We start from the raw sequence: 21,737 nt of genomic DNA, 5'->3' as shown, positions 1-21,737 counted from the left end.
CCCCAGCAACCCCAAAGATTCTCCCATTATTTTATAACCACCCAACATCTAGCCATGCTTTTCTTGCCCCCTGCTTACCCACATTCCCGGAGCAAAGACCAGAGTGTGCTTTGGAGGAGACAACCAGACACTGCTGATGGGTAGAGAGATGTTTGACCTCTGTAACCACCATCAGCCATGCTGTCAATAGAGAAGGGTTGGGCCAAGGTCTTTCCAAGCGCTGTGGAGATGTGGCACTGAGGGATGTGGCTCAGTGGGAAGGTGGGGGTGGGCTGGGTGAGCCAAGAGGGCTTTTTCAACTTGAGTACTTTTCTGATTCTTTTCTGGTAGCTGGAAAAGCACTGAACTTCCTCAGAAATCCTTGGTCAGGAAGAAGCCCTTACTTTCTCAGCACTGAGTGTCCAAATCGTTTTGAAAAAAAATATATTTTTTTTTATTTTGACAAGAATCAAATTCAGAAACGTTTCAACATCGATAATTCCCCCCCAATCCCCTCTAACACTTAATTTACTAATGAGGAAAAATACAGTACGTATACAAGACTTAAACATCTCATAAACTGATACAAAAGCCAGACAATAACAAACTGCATTAAAAGTCTATCAAGCATTACCTGATTAATCCAACATTGGCATTTGCCCCATCATTAAAAGGCACGAAGGACCGAGCAATGAAGTGTTCAGTGTCACACCCATTACTGTCAGTAAATTGATCGAGATTAGCATAAAAAAGTCATTAAACACATGTTTAATATTCACCCTTTAGATCAGCAAGAAATCTCTCCTCCGATTTGCAACCAGTAAGAAATTGAAATTGGGAAGGGCACAGAGAGGCTGCCCAGGACATGGGGCTGCAGCCTCACCTTCCAGCATACAGCCAACAGCTTTAACTGCCAGCAAGGCCACCCTGCTTGCAGTGAGGCCCTGGGGTGCACAGGGAGTTGGAAGTGTTGAAGATCCCTTCCAACCCAAGCCATGCTGTCATCCCATGCAGCACCCCGCTCTGGGGCCAGTGGGCAGCCCCCAGCATTCTGCCTGGTTTTAGCCCCTAAAGAGGGAGGAGGGGGATAAGGAGGGAGGAAGGCGACGTGGAATGGGGCACGCGTGGTGATTCCACAGCAGTGTAGGCACGGCGGTTACTTGGTCCGCTTCCCAAAGAGCTAGGAGCAACCTGAGCACGGCACCCAGAGGTCTCATGAGAGCTCAACATACACCCAGAGGCAGCGGAAATGTTAGAAATATTAAGACCACGGGGTAAAGAAGAGACTCTGGTTTTGGTATTCTGCTTTAAAAGAAATACCAAAGAAGAGTTAGAGTTGATCAGTTGCACCCAATGTCCGTAATGGCCACAGAAGCACAAACCAGCACGCAGGCTCACAGGCTCCAGAGGCTCCTGCTGTCAGCCTGGGTAGCACATGCAGCAGCCTGCGCTGGCAAACTCGGGATCGGAGCGTTGCTGCGTCTCCCCAAACAGGCTCTCGCCAAGCTTGTGCTCAGCTATGATGTCTTCCACCCGCGTGATGTACAGCAAGGACAGCAGCACCCCCAGGAACTGCAAAACAAGGGCATCGCACGCTGCTCACTGCACCTCATGGCACTGCTTGCACAAAGCACATACACAGCGCAGGCAGAGGGGCACAACGTAGCATACGCACTGACATAGAACCGTGGAGTATCCCAAATTGGAAAGGACTCATAAGGATAACAGAGAGCAAGCCCAAAAAGCTCCCATCCCAGTTAAGCACAACAAGAAGTGGAATATCTCATATTGAAATTTCTGATGGGCATTTTGCATATAGGAGAAAATACAAGATATTGGGGGTTGGAACTGGATGATTCTTGACGTCCCTTCCAACCCTACCCATTCTATGAGAAACGAATAGTGCTTGTGAACAGCTGATATGACAAAAGATTTCCCACAGCACAAAGCAGCACTCCCTGTGGAGCCACGGCCCTTTTACCTGGGGGAGCAGGATGCCCAGCAGAACACCAGCCATTATGCTGTAGTTGTCCAAAAACCAAATGAGCACTGCATTGGTGCACCCGCGGACATAGATGACGTCTTGGATACTCAAGCGCTGCAAAGCAACAGAGCAGACATTATTAAAAAACTACAAGCCACCCTCTTTTAAGCCACTCCCACAAAAGCAGTGCATCTCATTCTAATTGTAGACCACACAAGAAGGACAGAAGAGTCTCTGCTGTTTTTATCAGTGCTTCCAAGTTTTAAATGCAGCAGTGGAAAAATATTAATAGTGGACAAGCTTTGCAATAGCCTACAAAAAGGTCTGCAACCAAAGCAGAGGCTACGTGCCACAGCACAGCCCAGCAGATCTGCTCCTCTTCCAGGAAAGAGCTCTTTCCAAGTATTTCAGATCCCAGTGGTGGGTATTTCATTCTGATGTCCTAAATTGGCTGTACAGAAATTGACTGTAATCACATCACTAATTTGAATATTGATGTGTCCCTCTTTGCTGAGCAGTGACTGTAAGTGGGAGGTTATTTCTGGAAATAAATGCTTCACGCATGTGTCAAACAAGGAATCACAGAAAATGCACAGCCAAGTACAATCAGTTTAATGGTTGCTTTAACTTTTCAGTAGATTCAAGGATGCAGAAGATCTTTTGTTACTGACAAGGATAAGCTCACAAAATCAGAACCTTTTACCATCACGAGGTGGGTGCTGGTTACTTTACCTCTTTGTCAATAGTCTTGTATCCGCACATGGTGTTGATAATATCTGTCTGAAAAGAAAATAAAACGTAGAGTAAAGCAAAAACTCAGAGGTGCCACCACCCCGGGTCATGGGCTGGGGACAGCCACACCACACTGCTTCCTCAGTTCACAACGCAGCCGGGAAGCAAGGAGGGACAGCCTGCAGCAGTGATACTTGTGCCCAACTCAGCCTTGGGGAAAGCAGAATGGTGATTACAGCGGGGAGAACCAAGAGCTTGTCCCAGGACCCCCAGGGTCAGACCTCCACGAGGCAGCTGACCCCTATCCATCCAGCAACGAGTGCAGTGCCACAAACCGAGGCTGGCCATGACAGACCTCTAAGCTACGGCTGTTTCCATACAACAGCCAGTTCTAATTTTAAGGCTTTAATGGCTTAACTTGTCACATTAAGAAAGCCGGGGATTAAGGCCGTCGTTCCATCACGAAGACAACTTTCAACTTGGAAATACCTGAAACCTAAATAATTTCCAATACTACAAGCGCTTAATGAACACATTACAAACCCAAAGCCTGAGTGTTTGCATTCACAGACGCTTACCAAAACACTTTCTGCAGCCATTTAATGCTTTGCTTGAGCTGTGAAGCCCAACTGGCCTGACAAGGCTTATAGGAAAGTACTGCCCTCGACTTACAAACCAAACATAAAGCCCACCGAGATCAAATGAAGCAATGCACACAGTGACAAAGCCAAATGAGAAGAAGAAAATGAGGAAAAAAAAAGCAGAGCAAACTCGACCTTGCTGATATACACCCCAACACAAGGAAAGACATAAAATTGAGATTTCTAAGTGTTAGTGGGTAGGGTCACATCTTTCATGCACCCCAAAAGCCAGGCTCTCCCTTGACCATGTGACAGGCAGGCAAACCAGGTTTGGGGCACTCTGTAGAAGCTCTCCCAGTCCGTTTCTGAAGGCACAAGGGGAGGTCCCAGCTGCAGTAACAGGGCACAGTTGTGAGGGGACTGCCTCTCTCACAGCACTTGAGCCTGACATAAACACACGGCCACCAGCAAAATATTGGACACCAGAGAACTTCATGACATCATCGCTGAATTTTAAACACAACATTTGCTAACAAGACATCATGGCACAAGAAACTGTGCTCAATGGAGATAAATGCATTGAAAACCAAAGTTTGCATACATCCGGGAATTGGATTGTTATCTCAGCTACACTTGTGTAAGTCTTTAATAAATACTTTGACTGGACAATAATTCCTTCAGATTGCCTCAACAGCAGCATGACCAGGGCCTGGCTCATCCTGTACAAGGCTTTTAAAACAGATCTGAAGTCGACCCTCCTACACGAACAGGAGTTTTCCATGACTACAGAGTCACTGAGTAATTACAAACTGTATCTGTGGCTTTCCAGGACAGAAACCAGCCTGTATTTGGAAGTATTTGTCAGACAGCCAAGATTGATGCATCTCCCAATGTTTTCCAAAGGCAGCAGGCTGTACAGTCACGCTGCTAACACTGCCCTGCCCAATGCACAGCCCTGCAATTGCAGCATAGCTACCAGCCCTTATGCTTTGCAGCATCTTGCTGAGCTCTCCAACATTAAATAAAGGGGTATCCATCATCTGGGGTCTTCTTTACACTTCTCAGTTAACTTGTCTGAGTTAACAAACCACATGCTACATCTCCTCTGCAAGAAACCCTATCCCTCCTTCCCCAGTTGGCAATGAAACAAGAGGAAACAGAACTCCTTGCATTCCTCAGAGAACTCCTTGGTTTTAAAACATTCCTGACTTTGGGCTGCTCTTGGAATACACAGTCTATGTGATTACCCGTCCCATGGCATGTGGCATTATCTCTGTTCCCCACAGAAGCAAGAAGAGCCCATTTGTCACAGACAAATAATCGCTCAGTTACAAAATCTATCAGCTCAAACACTGCGTAAAATAAGGAACACGCACCAAACACACGACCTAATAATTCTAAAGGAAACATCTGTGTAGCACCAACAGCCACTGCTTGTTATAGCGTTTCCCTTTACAGCACTGCTGCAATTCTACACACATGAACTGAGCTTCTAAAAGAAAGCTCCAATTGAGAAGGGCGAGACTCAGAAAAACAAGCGGTCCATTGAAACCACACTGAGCAGCCAGACTGCTCTCTCTAAGCTGCCTCTGCCTCCCTTCATCACCAACCGAGGGCAGAAGCCTGAGCTCTCCTGCCAGCTCCACACAGTTGTGGATCAGCATACATCACTTTCAGATACACGACTTCTCAAACACCTCGGGCTTAAAACATAGCTGTTTAGCTTTGGTTTCTCAGAATAAATCTCAGCTCAGCACAGATCTAAACACACTTCTTCTGACACACAAGAATGTGTAAGTGTAAGCAATAGACACCTTTGTACTATACACACTTCTCAGCAATATCCAGCTGGATTACTGAGATTACTATTGCGTTTCTCTTCCCTTCTTTAATCAAACACCCAAGCCCCACAAGGAAAGGGCAGCACCTAACAGGCACCAGTGGGCTATCCATCACAGGTCTCTGTTGGAAGAGCTTCAGGAAACAAGACTCAAAGTGCTGACACAAGTGGCAGGGCTGGCACTGAGTGGGAATCACCACCCACTGCTGGCCCAAGGGACGTGAGCACAATGAGGCAGTGGGTGCCACATTTCAGCAGTGGTGGCAGTGGCTCACCTCCACTGGTGCAGAGGTTGGACGAGAGGTGATGGCCTCGGGTCGTGCCAGGGAGGTTCAGGTTGGGTATTAGGATACATTTATCCTCCAAAAAAGCAGTGATGCAGTGGCACAGGCTGCCCAGGGAGGTGGAGGAGTCTCCATCCCTGGAGGTGTTGCAGAGCTGTGGAGATGTGGCACTGAGGGACATGGGCAGTGGGGGGTGGGTATGAGAGGGCTTTTCCAAGTTCCATGCCTCTATCTTTCTATGACTGAGTGGTGATAGGTTGATGGTTGGACCTGATGATCTTGGAGGCCTTTTCCAACCCTAGTGATTCTTGGATTTGTCCATCTGTGAGGACAGAGGGTGGCTCAGCTAACGAGACAGCAGGCTCACCTTGTTCCGGACACAACACGTATAAGGCACTCCGCAGGCCAGCGGTCCCGGAGCGGCACAGTCATGGTAAGCATTCTTTGACCAATCCGTATAGTCTTCCCCACCGCAACACTTAAACTGCAAACACGACACAGAAGGCAAAGGCAGATTGCAGATAGTTACAGAAACTCTTCTAACAACTGGAGAGAAAAGTAGGAATAAAGCAGTTTTAAGAGCGCTGAGGGATAGGGCAGCTCCCCAGGAATATACATGTACTAGGTAAGTATAGTTATATACACAAGAAAAATACATAAAAAAGGGGAAAAAAAATTTCGATTAGACAGGAGCGACAAATATTTACACCTCCTGAATGCTTCCAGAATCAGCCAAGCTATAGAGATCAGTGCAAAATGGGGAAGAAAAGGCTCTTTGATTGCAAGTAGGAACGTTGTTTAATAATATATCTTATATAAAGTCACATCCAACGTGTGAAGGATCAACAACGGAATGCTTTCATGATCAAGACAAACAGAAGAGGCAAAAAGAGACCCAACTGGCATCTAAAATATCTGAGGGTGGCACAGCCAAACCAGCATAGCTCAGCATGGACTATCAATTCAACTAACAATATTTCTGATCACATCTAAAAGAAAAAAGTGTTGATATAAGGTATTAAATATATATATATATATATCAAAATATTTCAGGCATAATTTAGTTAGTAGAACTGAGATCTGGCAAAAATAAAATACTGTAAGTTTACATTTGCTTAATACAAATACTCGCTCTGTTTTTTAAAGGAAGGGAGAAGCAGCAGTTTACTTCATCGCCACCATTTATCTCACTGCATATATACAAGATTTTGGGCAGTGCATGGAAACTTCAAAGCATTATGAAGTATTATGACAAAACTTCCTCAGACTTTCCGCGCTGACTCTGTTTTTCAAAGTAGGTTGCCCTTACCATAGCGGTGTCATAGAACTCCACAGCATTTACTGACCTAACTTTTTCAGTACTTTTTATCTGGGCTGGCCACAGGCACCACGTAAGTTCTGCAAGCACATTTCTGAACGTTTTCTGCTTTTCCTGTCATCCCTGAACTGCATGGCAATACTCTTCCTTAAGCCAAGAAACATTTCAACACAGCAGCATTAAAAAAATATAGGGCTGTGAGTCAACTGCACGTGCCATTAAGTAATGCTCAGCTGTGCTCACTGCAATTTCTGAATTTTAATTGCAGGTATATACACTTCCACAGGGATTTCATTTGAATAACCACCCTATTAAAGGGCTTGCTATATGGCCTTGAGTGAAAACACGTCAACCAGGTTCAAACAGCCCCACTGCCACCTCTCTTCTCCTCTTCCAGCACTTCCAATAGTTAACCATTGGTTTTGGATGTCTTGGACAAGCCAACAGAAACACAAAGAAGAACGTGGGTGGAATTGAAGCTGAATTTGTCCAAACCTGGCTGTGGGTCCCATAAAAAAATCAAACACTTCAGGGCTCATTGAGAATCTGATTACCACATCCCTGGATCAATGAGGACCCACCACATCTTAGCATTGCTAAGACTGAGCTGGTCTTCAAAAAAGGAAAAAATAAACAAACCCGCTTTTGAACAGAATCCATGATGTTCTTGAAGTCTAAATCATCGTAGTAATTCTCAATTCCTCTTCTAATGTTATCATTCAGAAACTTGATTGTCTAGAAGGCAAAAGCAAAAAGATTCATCAGTTAGAAATGCCGAAAGTTAAAGAAAAGGTCAAAGTTGTCAGGCTCTGAGCTCCTGATGGAGTTGTAGGTTTCCCTGTTCACAACAGGGGAGTTGAACCAAATGGCCTTCAGAGGTCTCTTCCAACTCTAAGGATTCTGTGATTCAGTAAGTGCCAGCTGTGGGTGGTGAGCACAAAAGGACAGCCTGTTTTCTATTTATTTTCGTAAAACAAGAATGGTTATCATGTTGGAAATTAGAAATGCCACCTCCATTTGTCACACCCCAACGCTTGATACTTGCCCTTGGGATCCTGGGACACACTCTGTCCTTCAAGAGCACCAAACACATGTGAGCAATAAGGACAAGCGGTTGACAACCAGTGAAAACCCATGACAACCAGTTGTCCCACATCCCCAGTGCACCAAGCCAAACGGGCACGATGGACACATGCTCACATATACAGGCAATGCTTTCTTTGTAAATACACACCACTGAAGGGTATTTCTTACAATAAGCACTGCTCAAAGAAAAGAAATAGAATGCTTCATATCTGAGAGGGGAATAGGGAAATAAATGGGGGGGGAAAAAAAAACATTGGGACATGTGCAACAGTCAGCATTAACATGGAGGCTCTTAGTCTGAGCTTCTATTAAATGCTTCCTTCTCCTCCCCATCCTCACCCCAACGCACCCATTCATCTCACAGCACAAACACAAAGCTCTGGCCCCCAACACTGCCACCAACAAGCGCGCTGGGAAACTGCTTAGCACAAGCAAATCCAACAATGTGCTTTCTATGTACAAAAGCCAATCACTGTTCCTCCTCACCCTCTCAGCAAATACCATTCGGTGTTTACTTCACTTTCTGACCCACGACGTTCCCTCCTACACCGCATGGGCTGCAGTGCTCCAACCACGGCTCATGAGAGCACAGTGCACAGGGCCAAAGTGAGCCACGGGGAGCGCCATCTTACTACTAAACACAAAGAACAAAATCTATCGTTTTCCATGAGTTTGGGGTTTTTCTTTTTGGTTTTTTTTTAAATGAAGGTGCGGTAAGCTTGTACATGTTGATGTCGGCTATAGAACCGAGCTCTTTTGCTTATGGACGTGGGCAGGGAAGAGATGCCACTCTGGTCAAGCATGTTGGCCAGTAAACAATGACTTGGTCTCCAAATGCAAATCTGAACTGGCAACCTGAGAGACAGAAGGAAAATATAAACACGCTCTGCAATACATTAAGAGCTGAAAACCCGTTTTGCCTGTACCAAACCACACACAGATATTCTCCAAATTCTCCATCCTTGAGTTCATTTCCAGAACTGATGACCAGTTCCACCCTTCCCTAACCTGAAGAGCCCCGAGGAGCCTGTGCTTATCTTCAGGCTTCCTTCAGCTCTGCTGATGAACTGAACGCCTCTCTTTGCTCAGCAGCACAGCCATAACTCCACCCTCATAACCCCAGCTCACCTGGTTTCTGAAAATCAAGGCCACAACAGCACCAGCCAGCTCGATCATCAGGCACAGACCCAGAATGTACATGAACTGGAAAGAAACAACAGCAAGTGAGATCTTACAACAAACCAGAATTGCTCCTTCAAGGACTGTGATCGAGTCTGTGACACTGCCAACTTTCTGAATATGAGATGTGTTCAAAGAAAAATAGATTTTGTTTTGTTCTCATAAAAATTGCTCATGCCACAGACAAGACTTCTTTCCTCGCTTTGATTTCTTTTTCCCCCAGTCAGCAAATCTATAACCTCCTGCTTTGAATGGAAACAAAACTAGGAGGTGCATGCATCGTGCTGAGATATTTCTACCTACAAGAGCACCCTGCTTCATAGCAAAGCTCATAAATGCTCAGCTACATGCAGAATGTTACGCTTTTATGCTCCAAAGACAGCAATTACCTGTTAGCTTTCATTTCTTTGGTAAAGTGGTGCTTTAAAGTAATCCAAGCCATTTTCTATCAATTTGTCAGTGTTAAATCAGAGCCAAGTTCTGGCCTTGCTACATTTTGGCACATAGCACATTCATTCGGCACATTCATTTACTTGTGTATGCCTTGTCCCTTCATAACAGCAAAATTCACCATGGAAGCTTCACAATCTCCAGCAGTGTCAGAGCAAACCCATGGCTGATCTCAGGAGGAGGCTTTTCCCAATCAGTGTAATTTTTGGACACAACCCGCTGGGTGGTAAAACCCAGATTCTGAGCTCAACTGTTTTGGATGGACAGCGTACATGCAGCACCACCTCAGGAGTCCCTGCTCTTCCATCAGTAATGAGTGCTTTAACCAAAGCAGATGTCTTTTGCTTTCACCCCAGACTTCTCCCTGCAGATCCTCCCGTGCCATGCTGCTTTCAGCTCTGCGCCACCCACACCAGTACCACTGTTCCAAGTTACCAGACAGACAGATGTCTTTGCTGCTGCTAAATGGGGAATCAGCCCAAGAAACAGACTGGGGGACTTCCAGGCTCACTCCCACAGCATGAACAGAAAGCGTGCTCTGTGCCAGACAAGGAAGCACAACCCCCAGGACAGGTTCTCAGCCGTTTGATGAGGAGAGCACAACACTTTTCAGCCAAGATCCAGCAAATAGTTTCAAAACTCACTATGACCTCTTGGTCTATGTAACATCCTCCCCCACCTCCTCCCCAGGCTAGGGGCAGCCGGGCCCCAGCCATTTCCATGCAATGTGACCAAGGCTGGTTCTTGCTCTTGTGGCTGCCTCTGGTTGAAACAAGAACTTGTTGGAGGAACCACTGTGCCCAGAACTAAACCCTGTGCCTCATGTTTCCTCAGTCTCCCAGCCGGTAGGCTGCGAGAACCCCCTGAGAAGCTGCAGCCTCCGGCTATGGGGCAGCACTCCAAACATCATTCACCCCCCTGAATGTGCCCACAGTACAGGAACAGGCATGTGCCACAGCTCCAGGCCAACCTCTCAGGGTAGCAGGGAATCAGCTATCAACACCTGGAATCTGCTCCTTCTAAACACACAATGTTTTTAGGTCACTTTTTGCATTTTCAACAGCAGCTTCTCTAAAAAAGCAGCCTGGCTCCCTCCATCCAAAACAGATGACCTCAGGATCTGGGTTTTACCACCCAACAGGATGCACAGGAGATGTTTCCATAGCACAGCTGCTCCCCAGCCTTCTGGAGCACAGCCAGCTCCAGACTCCCATTCCTCATCAGTTTCTCCATGCCCATGGAGCAACAAATCACCCACTACAAAGTCAGGGAGTGCAATGAAATATTTTTCAGCGTAGACCTAGAAAGGGCCCCAGCTCTAAATCTAATCTATGTGATGATACAAAGCAATAAGCTCTAACTACCATGAAGAAGAAACCAATGGCACTTACTGCTTGAAGAAGGCAGAGGTTGTCCCTCAGTGAAGCCAGCACGCCCACAAAAGACACAAAGAACATGATAATGCCCAGAACGATTAAAATGATGGCTGGGGCTAGGAAGGCACTTTCCAGAGTCTTGTACCTCTGTCTTTCAACTTCTGCATAGATCCCGACAGCAAGAACAAGGCCCCCGATCACCTGGAATGACAACAGAACATGTTTTTCACTCCTGCTGTACCAGATCCATGATCAGGTGGATCTGCAACCTGCTGTCACCTGAATAAACCCATGCGAATTCTCGTTTTAAAGCACAGCACAGCCTTAGCAGCGCTCTGGGAATGTGGGCAGCTCGAGGCTGTGGGGTTGTATGCATGCCCCCAGGACAACCCGTACCCTGCTGGCACCAGGGAGCAGCCAGCTCAGAGCATCACAGGACGGCTCAGGGTGGAGGGGACCTTCGAGACCACCCAGTCTCCATCCTGTGCCGCAGGCAGGGCTGCGAGACCAAGTTGCAATCCGGGAGGGATAGCGGGAGCTGCGCGCCGCTCCTTCGCCCTCCTCCAAGCGCAACCAGCGGCAGCATCCCAGCCGTCACCGCCCGCTGCGCTCCTGCAAGCACACAGACCGTCCGCCCGTTCACCAGGCGGCAGCCGCTCCGCACCCCAAAACGCTGTAAGGATGATCCCGTTCCTGCGAGCAGAGAGGAAACGCAGCCCTTCCGCAAGCACCCGCCTGCTTACATCCCCATCCCGGCCTCGGCTAGCTTTTCCCAGCAAACCCCTGGGGTTGCCTCTGGGGCTTTCCCACGGAGAAGAGAAGCGACTTCTCAGCACTACCCGTTCAGCTCCGCACGGGTAGCGCTTCCCCTTAAAGCGCTCGCTCACGGCAGCGCCTCCCGGTCACAGCGCGGGGGGTGGTTCCGTAGGGTTCCATAGGGCGACGGACACGGGCGGTGCTGCTGGCAGGAGGCGGCCCAGACGGGGCTGCAGGTGCCCGGGTCCCGCGGGGAGCTCCGCCCCGGGCTGCGCCTTGTGGCCGGAGGGACCCCGCGCCCCCGGCGCCGCGATAAAGCGGGGCTCGAGAGCAGCCCAGCGGCCAGCCCTCTTTTCCCAACCACCGCAGCTAGGAAACGCGGGCGGGTTTCATCCCCGTAGCCGCGCAGGGACAAAGCAGCCCCCGCCCCGCCGCTGCTCCCGGCCGTTCGGCTCACCCAGAAGGCGGTGCAGTAGGTGATGAGGCTGAATTTGAGGCAGAGGTAGGAGAGCCGCGCGCAGTACCGCGCCTGCTCCGCGTCCCCCGTCGCCATCCCGCCGCCGCCTCCCGGCAGCACCTGCCGCTCCTCTCCGCTCCTCCCGGCACCGCCGCTTCCGCCCGCGGAGGGCGCGGGCTGCGGGGACGCGTCCCCGGACCGAGCGCGTCCCCGGCAATGAGCGCGTTCCCGATGCCGAGCGCCGCGGCTGCGCGCTGCCGGGAAAGGGCTCGGCCGGGAGCGGCGTCGCCGTCACAGAGTCGCGGTTCGCTGCGGGAAGCGGGCAGCGCGGAGCTGCTTGGCTCAGCGGCCAGCCCGGCTACCCGGTGCAGGCAGCGGCAGAGCAGCTCGGAACGTATAACACCAATAACATAGAACAATCATTCCGAGTATTCCTTGCCTAAGTTATCGCCTATTTCGAATGCCTCTGACATCTACTGCCTCGTCCCGTTGGCATCACTCACAGCTGGATGTCCCTCAGCATCACCCCTGGTTAACAACTCGTGACTTCAGTTGCCCTTTCCCAACATATTCCCTTGTTTTCGTACTCCAGTTTCGGCAAAACATAACCTCAGAGCAGGACACGCTGGATGGGGATGCTGTGTGATAGCATCATCCATTTGCCCATTTGTGTTACTCTGAGGTTTCTATAAGGAAGCCATATGAAAATAGTTGAATAACCTTCTTTTGTCTAAATCCAGGCTTTGCTTCAACACTAAAACAACACCTTTCTGGACACAACTAATAGAGGTCAGCAGTAAATGGCCTTCCTCTCAAAGCTGAGGCCAACATGCAATACAGTGAAAGCCTCCACCACCTCTCTGTGTTATCGTTCCAAAACGCAAAATGTACCTTGTTCACGCTCATTGACCTTCCAGTCCCACATCTTTTGTTTGCATCTCTCACCCTTTGCTCAACCCTCTATCGTGCCCATAGAAAAAGCAACAACGACAGCAGCCAAACCCAACCCCTGCCTTAGGTTGCCCCTTTCCCCGCTGTGTCCTCAGCAACATTGCAGGAACAGATTTTGCTCATGGCCACGGGCAAGTGTGAATTCTCAAGGAACTTGGAGCTGCCTTTGCAAAAATCACTCCAGTTTGGAAGTGAAAAGGCCAAGAGTGCATGCTCCCAGCCAGCCAGGTGCCAGCCTTGTCGCAGCAATGCCAGCCGGCGAGTAAGGACGATGATTGGAAGTGAGCGCAAATCCCTGGTGACAGCATGACACACATGGGACACATCCTGCTTCCAACAGAGCAGGCATGAGCTGTTGCCAAACAGCCTTTGAAACCTCAGCCTTGCCGTGCTGCTTGTATTTATGTAGTTTGCTCCAGCTCTGACAGTGAGCAGAGCTGTGCTCACTCAGCCCAGGCTTCTCACACACTTTTCTGCACCAGATGGAAGTGGGGCTGAATTTTCAGTAGCTGAAGGGAGATTTCTTCAGAGGGACTCTGAGAACCAGCATCCCCCCTAAGCCGTACCAGAAGTCACTGCTCAGATCTGGCTGTGGCAATAGGCACTGGCAATCCTTCATGCACCAACAGGACATGCTGCTTCCATTTGCATACATTAAATCATACTCCATCTGTTAAACATTGATGGCTGAGTCATGTTGCATTGCACAGTCACCATTCAGTGAAACGTATCAAAATGCTGATAAGCTGACAGATAGCTGCAAAGGGCAACTTGCTCAATTCTTGTTGAGGATCATTTCCTTCTTGCTGCAGGAGTTCCCACATAGGCCCTGGATATACAGGGACCACAGCAATGCTGATACAGCAGCACTTCCATTTCAGAGTTTATTCCCAAATAAACGGAGGGAGGAAAGGAACTTTAAGCACCACTTTGCTGCGTTTCATTTGATGCCAACTTGGTTGTTTAGCTTTTGCCTGTGAGACTCCACCTCCTTTCCGAATCCCCTTAAACCACATACAACATCTGTCCCAGTGCAGCTCCTGCCCAGCACACCAGCAGAGCTGTGTCCCCGCGGTGCTGCAGAGCAGTTGGGCACCCGGTGCCTCCAAAAACCACCACCACACAATGGGATTCCCATTGGATTGGAAGGATTTGTGGCTTGATACATCTATCAATATCTTCTTGTCCCTCCAATAATCTAAAGGAAGAGATTGCCTGGCACCAACTTCGGAAACATCCCTCTTCCTATTTTAAAGGAAAAAGGAGCGCAAGTGGGAAGAGTTCTTCTCTTGGTTTCGCTCTCCGCATGCAGGTTACAATGCCAGGCAGGGAGGAGGGCCTCTCTATCGATCATCTCCTCCTGGCACTCTGCTGCCTCACTCAGAAAACAAGAGGAGAGGACACGAGACACCTCATCCCAAAGTGTTTTTAACTGCCCTTGAACCATTGGATTGAGGATTCATAACACCAGCATTTACTGCAAGAAAGCACACAGATGCCAGATGATTTTGTTTTGTGCTTAGCTGGAAAGAAAAGATGAGCACCTTTCCCATTTCAAACGCCAGCAACATTTTGCAGGTCGACTACCTTGAGGACGATGACAACTGGACAGCAGTCACCCAATTCACCCAGCCTGGATGGCAGATCGCCCTGTGGGCCATCACCTATTCCTTCATCGTTATCGCCTCCATCATCGGCAATGTCACCGTCATCTGGATTATCCTGGCGCACAGAAGAATGAGGACTGCCACCAACTACTTCATCGTTAATTTGGCCCTTTCGGATTTGCTGATGTCCGCTTTCAATACCATCTTCAATTTTATCTACGCCAGCCACAATGTCTGGTATTTTGGCGAGGAATTCTGCAGGTTTCAGAACTGGTTCCCCATCACCGCAATGTTTGTGAGCATTTACTCCATGACGGCAGTGGCGGCAGAGAGGTAAGAGGCAAAGGGGCAAGATCTGAAAAGCCTTCCCTGAGTTATAGACCATGATTGCAATGCTTTGTGCGATCGGCCCCCACCTACCATGTCAGGTGCCTTATCAGAAGAGTGGGGTGAGCGCTAGGCAAGTAGGCTATGGGGTTACAAGCTAGTCCTGGCATGAAAGTGTGCTCTTCTGGCTTATCTCCACCCTGAGTCTATAACGAGTAGAAGTGGCTGCAATTTTATTGTTCCCATGTTACTGGTCATAAAATGTTCCTTCGTCATCATGTTATCTCGTTCTTTCTTTTCAAAACACGAGGAGCCATCCCTGGGATGGAGCTGAAGCAATAGGAACACACTGTGGGATGCTGAAAACATTGTAAACCTCAGTCCCACTTGCTAGCCCAGTGCGCTGGCAAACCCCCAGCAACAGTGGGAAGCAGATCAGGGACGGCGGTTGCAGCGGTTCACAAGAATGGCACATTCCAAGAGGGAGGGAAGTAATCACAGTGATTTTGTTTGACTTCTGAGGTAATTGGCATTTTCATAATACTCTTTACATCTGCCAAGCCTCTTTACTCGAGCTTAACTTCGGGCACTCACTGTGTTTACACCTCATTGGTAAGCAGTGTAACGCTGTTTTTCTTTTTACTAGAAAGTGGTCAGAAGTCCATGGGAATTTCTTGCCCTGCAGGCAGTCAGTGAGGGCATGGAGCAGCCGAGCGCCCTTCGGGACTCTCTGCCCTCCTTCCTTCCATCCTTCTGCCCTCCCTCTGTTCATTCTGCTGGCCGCCTGACTCCAGGAACCTTTTTGGCAGAGGCCTGTCCCCAGGCATCCAGAAATACTGCTGCTTCCTTATTGAGCACTCCTGTTGACCCCACATTCCCCTCCGATTTCCTGTTTCTTATCAAGCGTGCATATCTGCAGAAGCTCTTCCAGGGAGATGGTCCCTCTGGAGCCCCCCCGAGAAGCCCTACTCTGTGACTCATTGGGGTGAGCCCATCGCTCCCGCCCTGCTCGGGGCTGGGCTCGCCCCACACCCCCAGCAGCAGGAAGCAGGAGACGAGCGCATCGCAGCAGATAAACAAACCAGCTGGCAAGAGAAGGCCTTGCCCTGTGTGCGTGACGCCCAGAAACCGGCCCTGCAGCTTGCCAAGTACGGGGCAGCGGCTGCCATAGCGGCTGGAAGGGTTGGTAATAAGCATGGGGATGACTGATGTGTTGATCGCCCTGCAGATGAAAGCAGGGCTGTATTTAGATGCAACAGCAGCTCCTTCTGAGACTCCAATACTCTTTTGCTTTTCCTGGCTTGAAATCAAGGGCTGTCAGTAACAGCTGTTTCATACACACAGTCTGCTAAATGGGGTTGAAATAACCCCATTTCGGCCTGTCCCCTCGGCTTCCCGCTCTCATTGTTAGGGACGTTCGATGGAAGTATCTATACAGCCAAAATCTCCCTGGTCACATGGCAAGGATCAGAAAGAAAACTTGGCATCTCCCCACAAACCATATTTAGCTATTCTCGCTTACCCTTAAAATAGATCCTGACACGGTCTCCTGGAAACTCACAGCTTGCATTTATTGTTATGAGAACTCACGTCCTCTTCGGCTCCATTGCTTAGGTTTAACAGAACACTGTCTTTAGAACCTGTTTATTGTAAGAAAGGGGGACGAAAGTGTTTGAATCCATTTGTCATCACTGCCTGCATGGACAGTCACGGCTTCAATTGCTCACATCCACATCCTGGGATGTCCCGTGGATGGGGGTATAAGCAGGGGGCAAAGGCAGATCTGCACAGCAAGAGGAGAGAGGAAAGCACGGTGATACTTTGGGTTCCTGCAGCACGGGCTGCTGGTCAGGCTCCTCCAGCAGCACAGCAGTCGTACCTGGCACCCACTGGTGCTGCAGATCATGGGTTTGGGAAACTCTTTGGAGAATATTTGCCATGTCATGCTTCCCTGAGCAGGTTCGAGCATTGTGTAACACTGCCTGCGATGAGCTAAGGAAATGCAAGGTGACACAAACATTTTATAGCTAAAAAAGGCTCTGCTGTGTGCAGCTCTGGCTTGTTGACCGTGCTGCCTGTGGGGCAGCCACCCTCCATCCTGCAGCAGTGTCAGCGGAGCTCCCTCTCAGCAGCTCAGCCAACAGACAGCACAGGATCCACAGATTTCCACCAGAGGCCATTGGCATTTTCCACTCTATTTTGCCTTTGTAACAACTGTGACAAAGACTGTGGAAAGCATGACAAGAAATGCATAATTGATTATGTACTCATTATGATCACATGCGTTTCTGCTTGGGGAACTTAAAACCAGGCAGAGAAGTAACCCAATAGTCAGATGTGGCATGAGGGCCCTGAGCAGGTGTGGGGCAGAAGCGGCAGCCCGTCCCTTAAATCACAAGGACTCCGGCTTTGGCAGGCAGAGGTGAATGGCACAACAGTTTCCCACTGCTAAGAATCAGTGGGAAAAAATGCAAAGTAAAGGATATTGAGGTTCCAATCTGCTGCCTTCATGATAGCCGGTATCAAATGATATGGACACAGTGGGAACAGCGTGTTTAGGTCTTTTTGCTCAAGGAGGGAAGAAAAGTAGCACGTAACTCCAAACAAACACAAACAGTTCACAGCACCAAATTTTAGACCAAATATACAAAGCATTTTTAAAAATAATTAAAAATAAAACTAGCAAAAAAAAAAACAACCCATAATTCAAAGCAAGAGAAATACTTGAGAAGTATCGTCTGCAAACAGACAGCATAGGTGGTGCTTCGTCCTTGCACCAGAGGTATCCATCCATCCAAATGGGACTAACGTCCTACCTTAAGACTTGCAGTCATCCCCTTCAGAATGGACTTAGCTCTTGGAGCCTACCAGAATAGCTCTGCAAATAAGGCCCACCATATCGTTGGGTGAATTTTTACACTTGTTGTATTTGTTGCAAAGTTTACCAATGCAACCATAAATGTATTACCCATTTTTCTTGCAGGTATGTGGCAATAATTCACCCCTTCAAGCCCAGGCTTTCTGCTGGAAACACCAGGGTCATCATTGGGATAATCTGGCTGGTGGCCTTTGGGCTCGCCTTCCCACAGTGCTTCTACGCTGAGATCATGATGGACAATGGGACAACAAAGTGCATCGTCGTCTGGCCAGATGACGTTGGGTCAAAGCACCAGCTCACGTAAGAGAGAGAAGAAAACTCACCATTTCTACAAAAAGTTACCAAACTAATTTCACGTCTGAGCTGTTGGCTGCAGACAGTACTGGGGGAGAGGGCTGAGGGAGGGGGAGATATGAAAGAACCACATAGTGAGGGAAAATAGGTTTGAGGCAGCCCATCCACGCTTAGTTTTAGTCAGCTGAGGGAACAGCTGCCATATGACCATGTTCATAGTAAGAAAGGGTGACACGCAGTCCTGCCCTGCTTTGCAAAGTGGCTGTAGGAGCTAGGCACTCTGGACACCTCCTGTGGCTGCTCACTGCCTCTGTAATTGATTGTCACACAATTATGTGCCAAGTTCCAGGAGTTCTGTGTGATCTGCAGCCTGTCCAGCATCATAAATCTTTGTGCATCTGCTAGCTCACTTCTCCCATGCAGCCTCAGACCTGAAGGATGGGGAGGCAGAGCTACAGGAGGCGGGCAACAGAGCAACCATCCCAAGGAGCAAACAACAGCAAGCAGCCTGATACCGATCCCTGTGGTTCTCTGCAGAACAGCTGAGCCTGGTTCCTAACGCAATGAGGAGTTACATGGTGTTGTCACGCAGAGAAATTGCACGCATACCCAGCCTTGTGCAGGCAGTGCCAGCAACGTGTGCCAGGGCCCTCCTTCCTAATCCCAGTTTTCACACTGTTTATGTTAATTTGACAGCCACTGTAATTGAATGAGCAGGTTGTTCCCTCCCCATAAATGGTGCTTGCTTAAAATAGTCAAACCCAAGCAGAGGAGCTGTGGGGTAACAGGGAGGGCCAGAGCTCACATACAGCCGAGGACCATAGCAGCACTTTCATCTGGAACAGAAATGGAGCAGTGTGCCGGTGAGAAATGCTTTCAATACACCACTCTCCTGCTGTAGCCCAGCAGTGGTCTATCCCACCACGAGAGAGATGAGCCTTTGCTGGAGTCACCATCCCTGGTGTTGCAGAGTCATGGAGATGTGGCACTGAGGGACGTGGGCAGTGGGCAGATGGGGGTGGGCTGGGTGAGAGCAGAGGGCTTCTCCAACCTCATGATTCCTTGATTCTGTTCACAGAAGCCCCTGTAATGATGTTGGTAGGCAAAATTTCTTGATGGTGCTTTGGCAATGAAGTTGATGGGAGTCAGACAACTTCTGGAGATCCCTTCAGGAGACACACTGATATGGAAATGTGCTTGTTTTTCTTTTTCAGGTATCACATTGCCGTGATCGTGTTGATTTATTTACTGCCTTTAATGGTGATGTTTGTTACATACAGCATTATAGGAATTACGCTGTGGAGCAGTGCGGTTCCAGGCAACCACGTTAATCGAGTCCGATACAAACATCAAGTTAACGCCAAAAAAAAGGTCAGAAGTGAGACTCAAAAATGAGTACCTTCAGCACAGCAGCCCTTCTGGCTCCTGCTTCAGTTAGAGCTTGTGTTTGATGTAAAATCTTGTGGGATCTTTGGGCATTAAAGTTTGATGGACTGTATCTTAGGCCAAGGGGCAAAGGGCATCACCCAGTGAGCAGGGTAAAAGCAATGTTCTTCACACCCCAGCCAGGGTCCAAAGAAGGCAGCTCACATCAGTGGCTGCCCGGCAGAACTCCATGCCTGGTGAATCCACATGCCTCCCATTTCCTCCACCGGGACTGGTTTCCTTGCCCAAACAGCCCACACACAGTACTTCAGGGGGCAAAACAGGCCTAGAACAGTAGCAGAGTTTTGTATATCCCAGCAAAATCAGCCAGACAGAGGCCCAGGAATAATGTACACTTCTTGTTTCTCTTCCCCAGTTTGTGAAGACCATGGTAGTGGTTGTGATCATTTTTGCTGTCTGCTGGCTGCCCTATCACATATACTTCATCCTGGGGAGTTTTAAGGAAGACATCTACCAGCAGAAGTACATTCAGCAGGTTTATCTAACCATCTTTCTGCTTGCCATGAGCTCAACAATGTACAACCCTATCATCTACTGTTGTCTCAACCAAAGGTGAGTAGCATGCCTTAATAGGAGGGAAGAATCTGCAACCCCTTCAATACATCTGCTGGCCCAGCACCAAGCTGATTCAGTCACTTGCCCACACCTGAACCCCCAGCATAGGCATGATGCTCATGTGGGTCTGCACACCCCTAGCAGCACCAGCCCAGTTTCACTGGGACACCACCAACAAAATGCCCAACTCTAGAGCGGAACCTTTTATTTCCATGGTGATGCAGGAGTAGAATCACAATGCACGTTTGCTCTTTTGATTGAAAAGGTCTTCGCATTTATTTTCTTCTCTTATGCTTACAGGTTTCGTTCTGGTTTCAAATTAGCCTTCCGGTGGTGTCCATGCATAAAAGCAACTGAGAAAGACAAGCTTAAACTCACGGCCCCATCTCTCTGTCAGTCAACCCGCAGAAAGGCAAGAAGATCAAGTTCCAACACTGAAACTCAATTCAATGAGAAAGAGAAGACGTCACTTACCCTCACCCAGCAAACCCTTTGATTTCTTCTGAAAAGCCTTTCTGGAACTGTGCTGAATTCTGGGGTTTTCAGCCCTGCAACTTCCACTCTCACCAATTAGAAGTGAGAAACGGTTCCCTAAAGAGTTATCTTTGCATGGATTTCTGTAAGCTTCTACCAAAATATGATGTAATTTTCCTGTTAAACTGTGCTCAGGTGACTCCTCCACCTTCACCTCCTTCATTGTGGCACCCAGTCGGGGACTGGTCCTCTGAAGAGTCACAGACAGGGTTGGTTGAGCCTGTGAGCTCCTGTCCCTAGGGAAGGTGCTCAGCAATACCTGCTGAGGGCAGCTCCTTAGCCCCCACATTGAGCAGCACATGGTGTGATACATAGGTGTGCAATAGCCTTGGCATTTCTGAGCTTTGTACTCTGAGGCTGCCTGTACCACAACCTCAGCAGCTCTGTCAGGTCCCCATCACAGAAGCCCCTTTGTTTTCCCCTTCTAGACTTACCCATTTCTGTCATCACCATTCTTCCCTCGTCAGATACTAAAATAAAGGCTGAAATGTGTCATCTTCAAAGCCTGAGATACGCGCATGTATGCAAAACAGAAGCTGAAATACAAAAGTGATATATAATGTGACACAGCATTTTATACCAGGTTGATAAGTAGCACCTTGCAATCCCCTTCACCCTTCATGATAGGTTTGCATGTAGCGTTACAGAGCCACACCTTGGCATGCAGGAAGATCCTACAATGTCAACAAGATCCAGTTATTTCAAATACGGGGTCTAGAGGTTGTGCGGACTCATGCTGCAGGGAAGCAAACACCTCCCCAGTGAGCTCACTATTTTGTTCTCACAAGCCAAACCTCTCTCACATGCAGCAGTCCCTGAGGACTTCTATTCTCTAAGGGTAAGAAGCAGTTTGGAAATGGAAGCCCCACCAGTTCCCACTGCTTCCACCTGTGGTAGGTGGTTGCTATGAGCTGCATCCAACTAACAAAATCCAACAAAACCTGTGCCCTCACCTCCAAAACTCAGTCACCCTAAGATCAGGGTGCTGTCAGCTCTGTGCCTCTGCTGAGCTATGAGGGGGAGCACGAGGCACAGAGGCCTGCACGACAAGCACCCTGTTGGAACAAACACACACACACAAAGGCACACACCAGAAAAAAAAAACAAAACAAAAAACAACCAG

General features: G+C 48.6%; 2 protein-coding genes across 4 annotated transcripts; one reads left to right on the top strand and one right to left on the bottom strand.

Annotated features, from left to right (window-relative positions):
* Positions 1 to 427: 427 nt before the first annotated feature.
* Positions 428 to 12,253, bottom strand: TSPAN15 (tetraspanin 15). Its single transcript, XM_048946668.1, has 8 exons — positions 12,023 to 12,253; positions 10,825 to 11,010; positions 8,933 to 9,007; positions 7,358 to 7,453; positions 5,768 to 5,884; positions 2,696 to 2,743; positions 1,961 to 2,077; positions 428 to 1,551 (listed from the first exon to the last, which is right to left on the bottom strand). Exons 1-8 carry the CDS (start codon positions 12,116 to 12,118, stop codon positions 1,399 to 1,401), a joined length of 888 nt encoding a protein of 295 aa, XP_048802625.1. The 5' UTR covers positions 12,119 to 12,253; the 3' UTR covers positions 428 to 1,398.
* Positions 12,254 to 14,272: 2,019 nt separating this feature from the next.
* Positions 14,273 to 21,349, top strand: TACR2 (tachykinin receptor 2). 3 transcript variants are annotated; one of them, XM_048945849.1, is made up of 5 exons: positions 14,273 to 14,913; positions 17,891 to 18,085; positions 19,360 to 19,450; positions 19,881 to 20,077; positions 20,381 to 21,349. In XM_048945849.1, the coding sequence occupies exons 1-5, from the start codon at positions 14,510 to 14,512 to the stop codon at positions 20,574 to 20,576; spliced, it is 1,083 nt and encodes a 360-aa protein (XP_048801806.1). In that variant the 5' UTR covers positions 14,273 to 14,509; the 3' UTR covers positions 20,577 to 21,349. The 3 variants fall into 3 exon arrangements, with proteins under 3 accessions (XP_048801806.1, XP_048801805.1, XP_048801807.1); XM_048945848.1 differs by having other exon boundaries at positions 19,294 to 19,450; XM_048945850.1 differs by lacking the exon at positions 20,381 to 21,349 and having other exon boundaries at positions 19,294 to 19,450; positions 19,881 to 20,081.
* Positions 21,350 to 21,737: the final 388 nt, after the last annotated feature.

The sequence above is a fragment of the Lagopus muta genome, chromosome 5 (assembly GCF_023343835.1).
Source record: "Lagopus muta isolate bLagMut1 chromosome 5, bLagMut1 primary, whole genome shotgun sequence".
In the NCBI taxonomy this organism is placed as follows: domain Eukaryota; kingdom Metazoa; phylum Chordata; class Aves; order Galliformes; family Phasianidae; genus Lagopus; species Lagopus muta.
Note: the sequence above shows the minus strand (reverse complement) of the source record. Positions and strands in the feature narration are given on the sequence as shown.

Bases quoted from the DNA above. Each gene is read 5' to 3' on its own strand.
- TSPAN15 (XM_048946668.1), bottom strand. From the start codon at position 12,118: ATGGCGACGGGGGACGCGGAGCAGGCGCGGTACTGCGCGCGGCTCTCC. The intron at 9,008-10,824 runs GTAAGTGCCATT...GTTTCTTTCCAG, and splicing joins ACCTCTGCCTTCTTCAAGCA to TTCATGTACATTCTGGGTCT. The intron at 2,078-2,695 runs GTAAAGTAACCA...GTTGCTTTGCAG, and splicing joins ACAAGACTATTGACAAAGAG to CGCTTGAGTATCCAAGACGT.
- TACR2 (XM_048945848.1), top strand. From the start codon at position 14,510: ATGAGCACCTTTCCCATTTCAAACGCCAGCAACATTTTGCAGGTCGAC. The intron at 19,451-19,880 runs GTCAGAAGTGAG...TCTCTTCCCCAG, and splicing joins AAGTTAACGCCAAAAAAAAG to TTTGTGAAGACCATGGTAGT. The intron at 20,078-20,380 runs GTGAGTAGCATG...TTATGCTTACAG, and splicing joins TACTGTTGTCTCAACCAAAG to GTTTCGTTCTGGTTTCAAAT.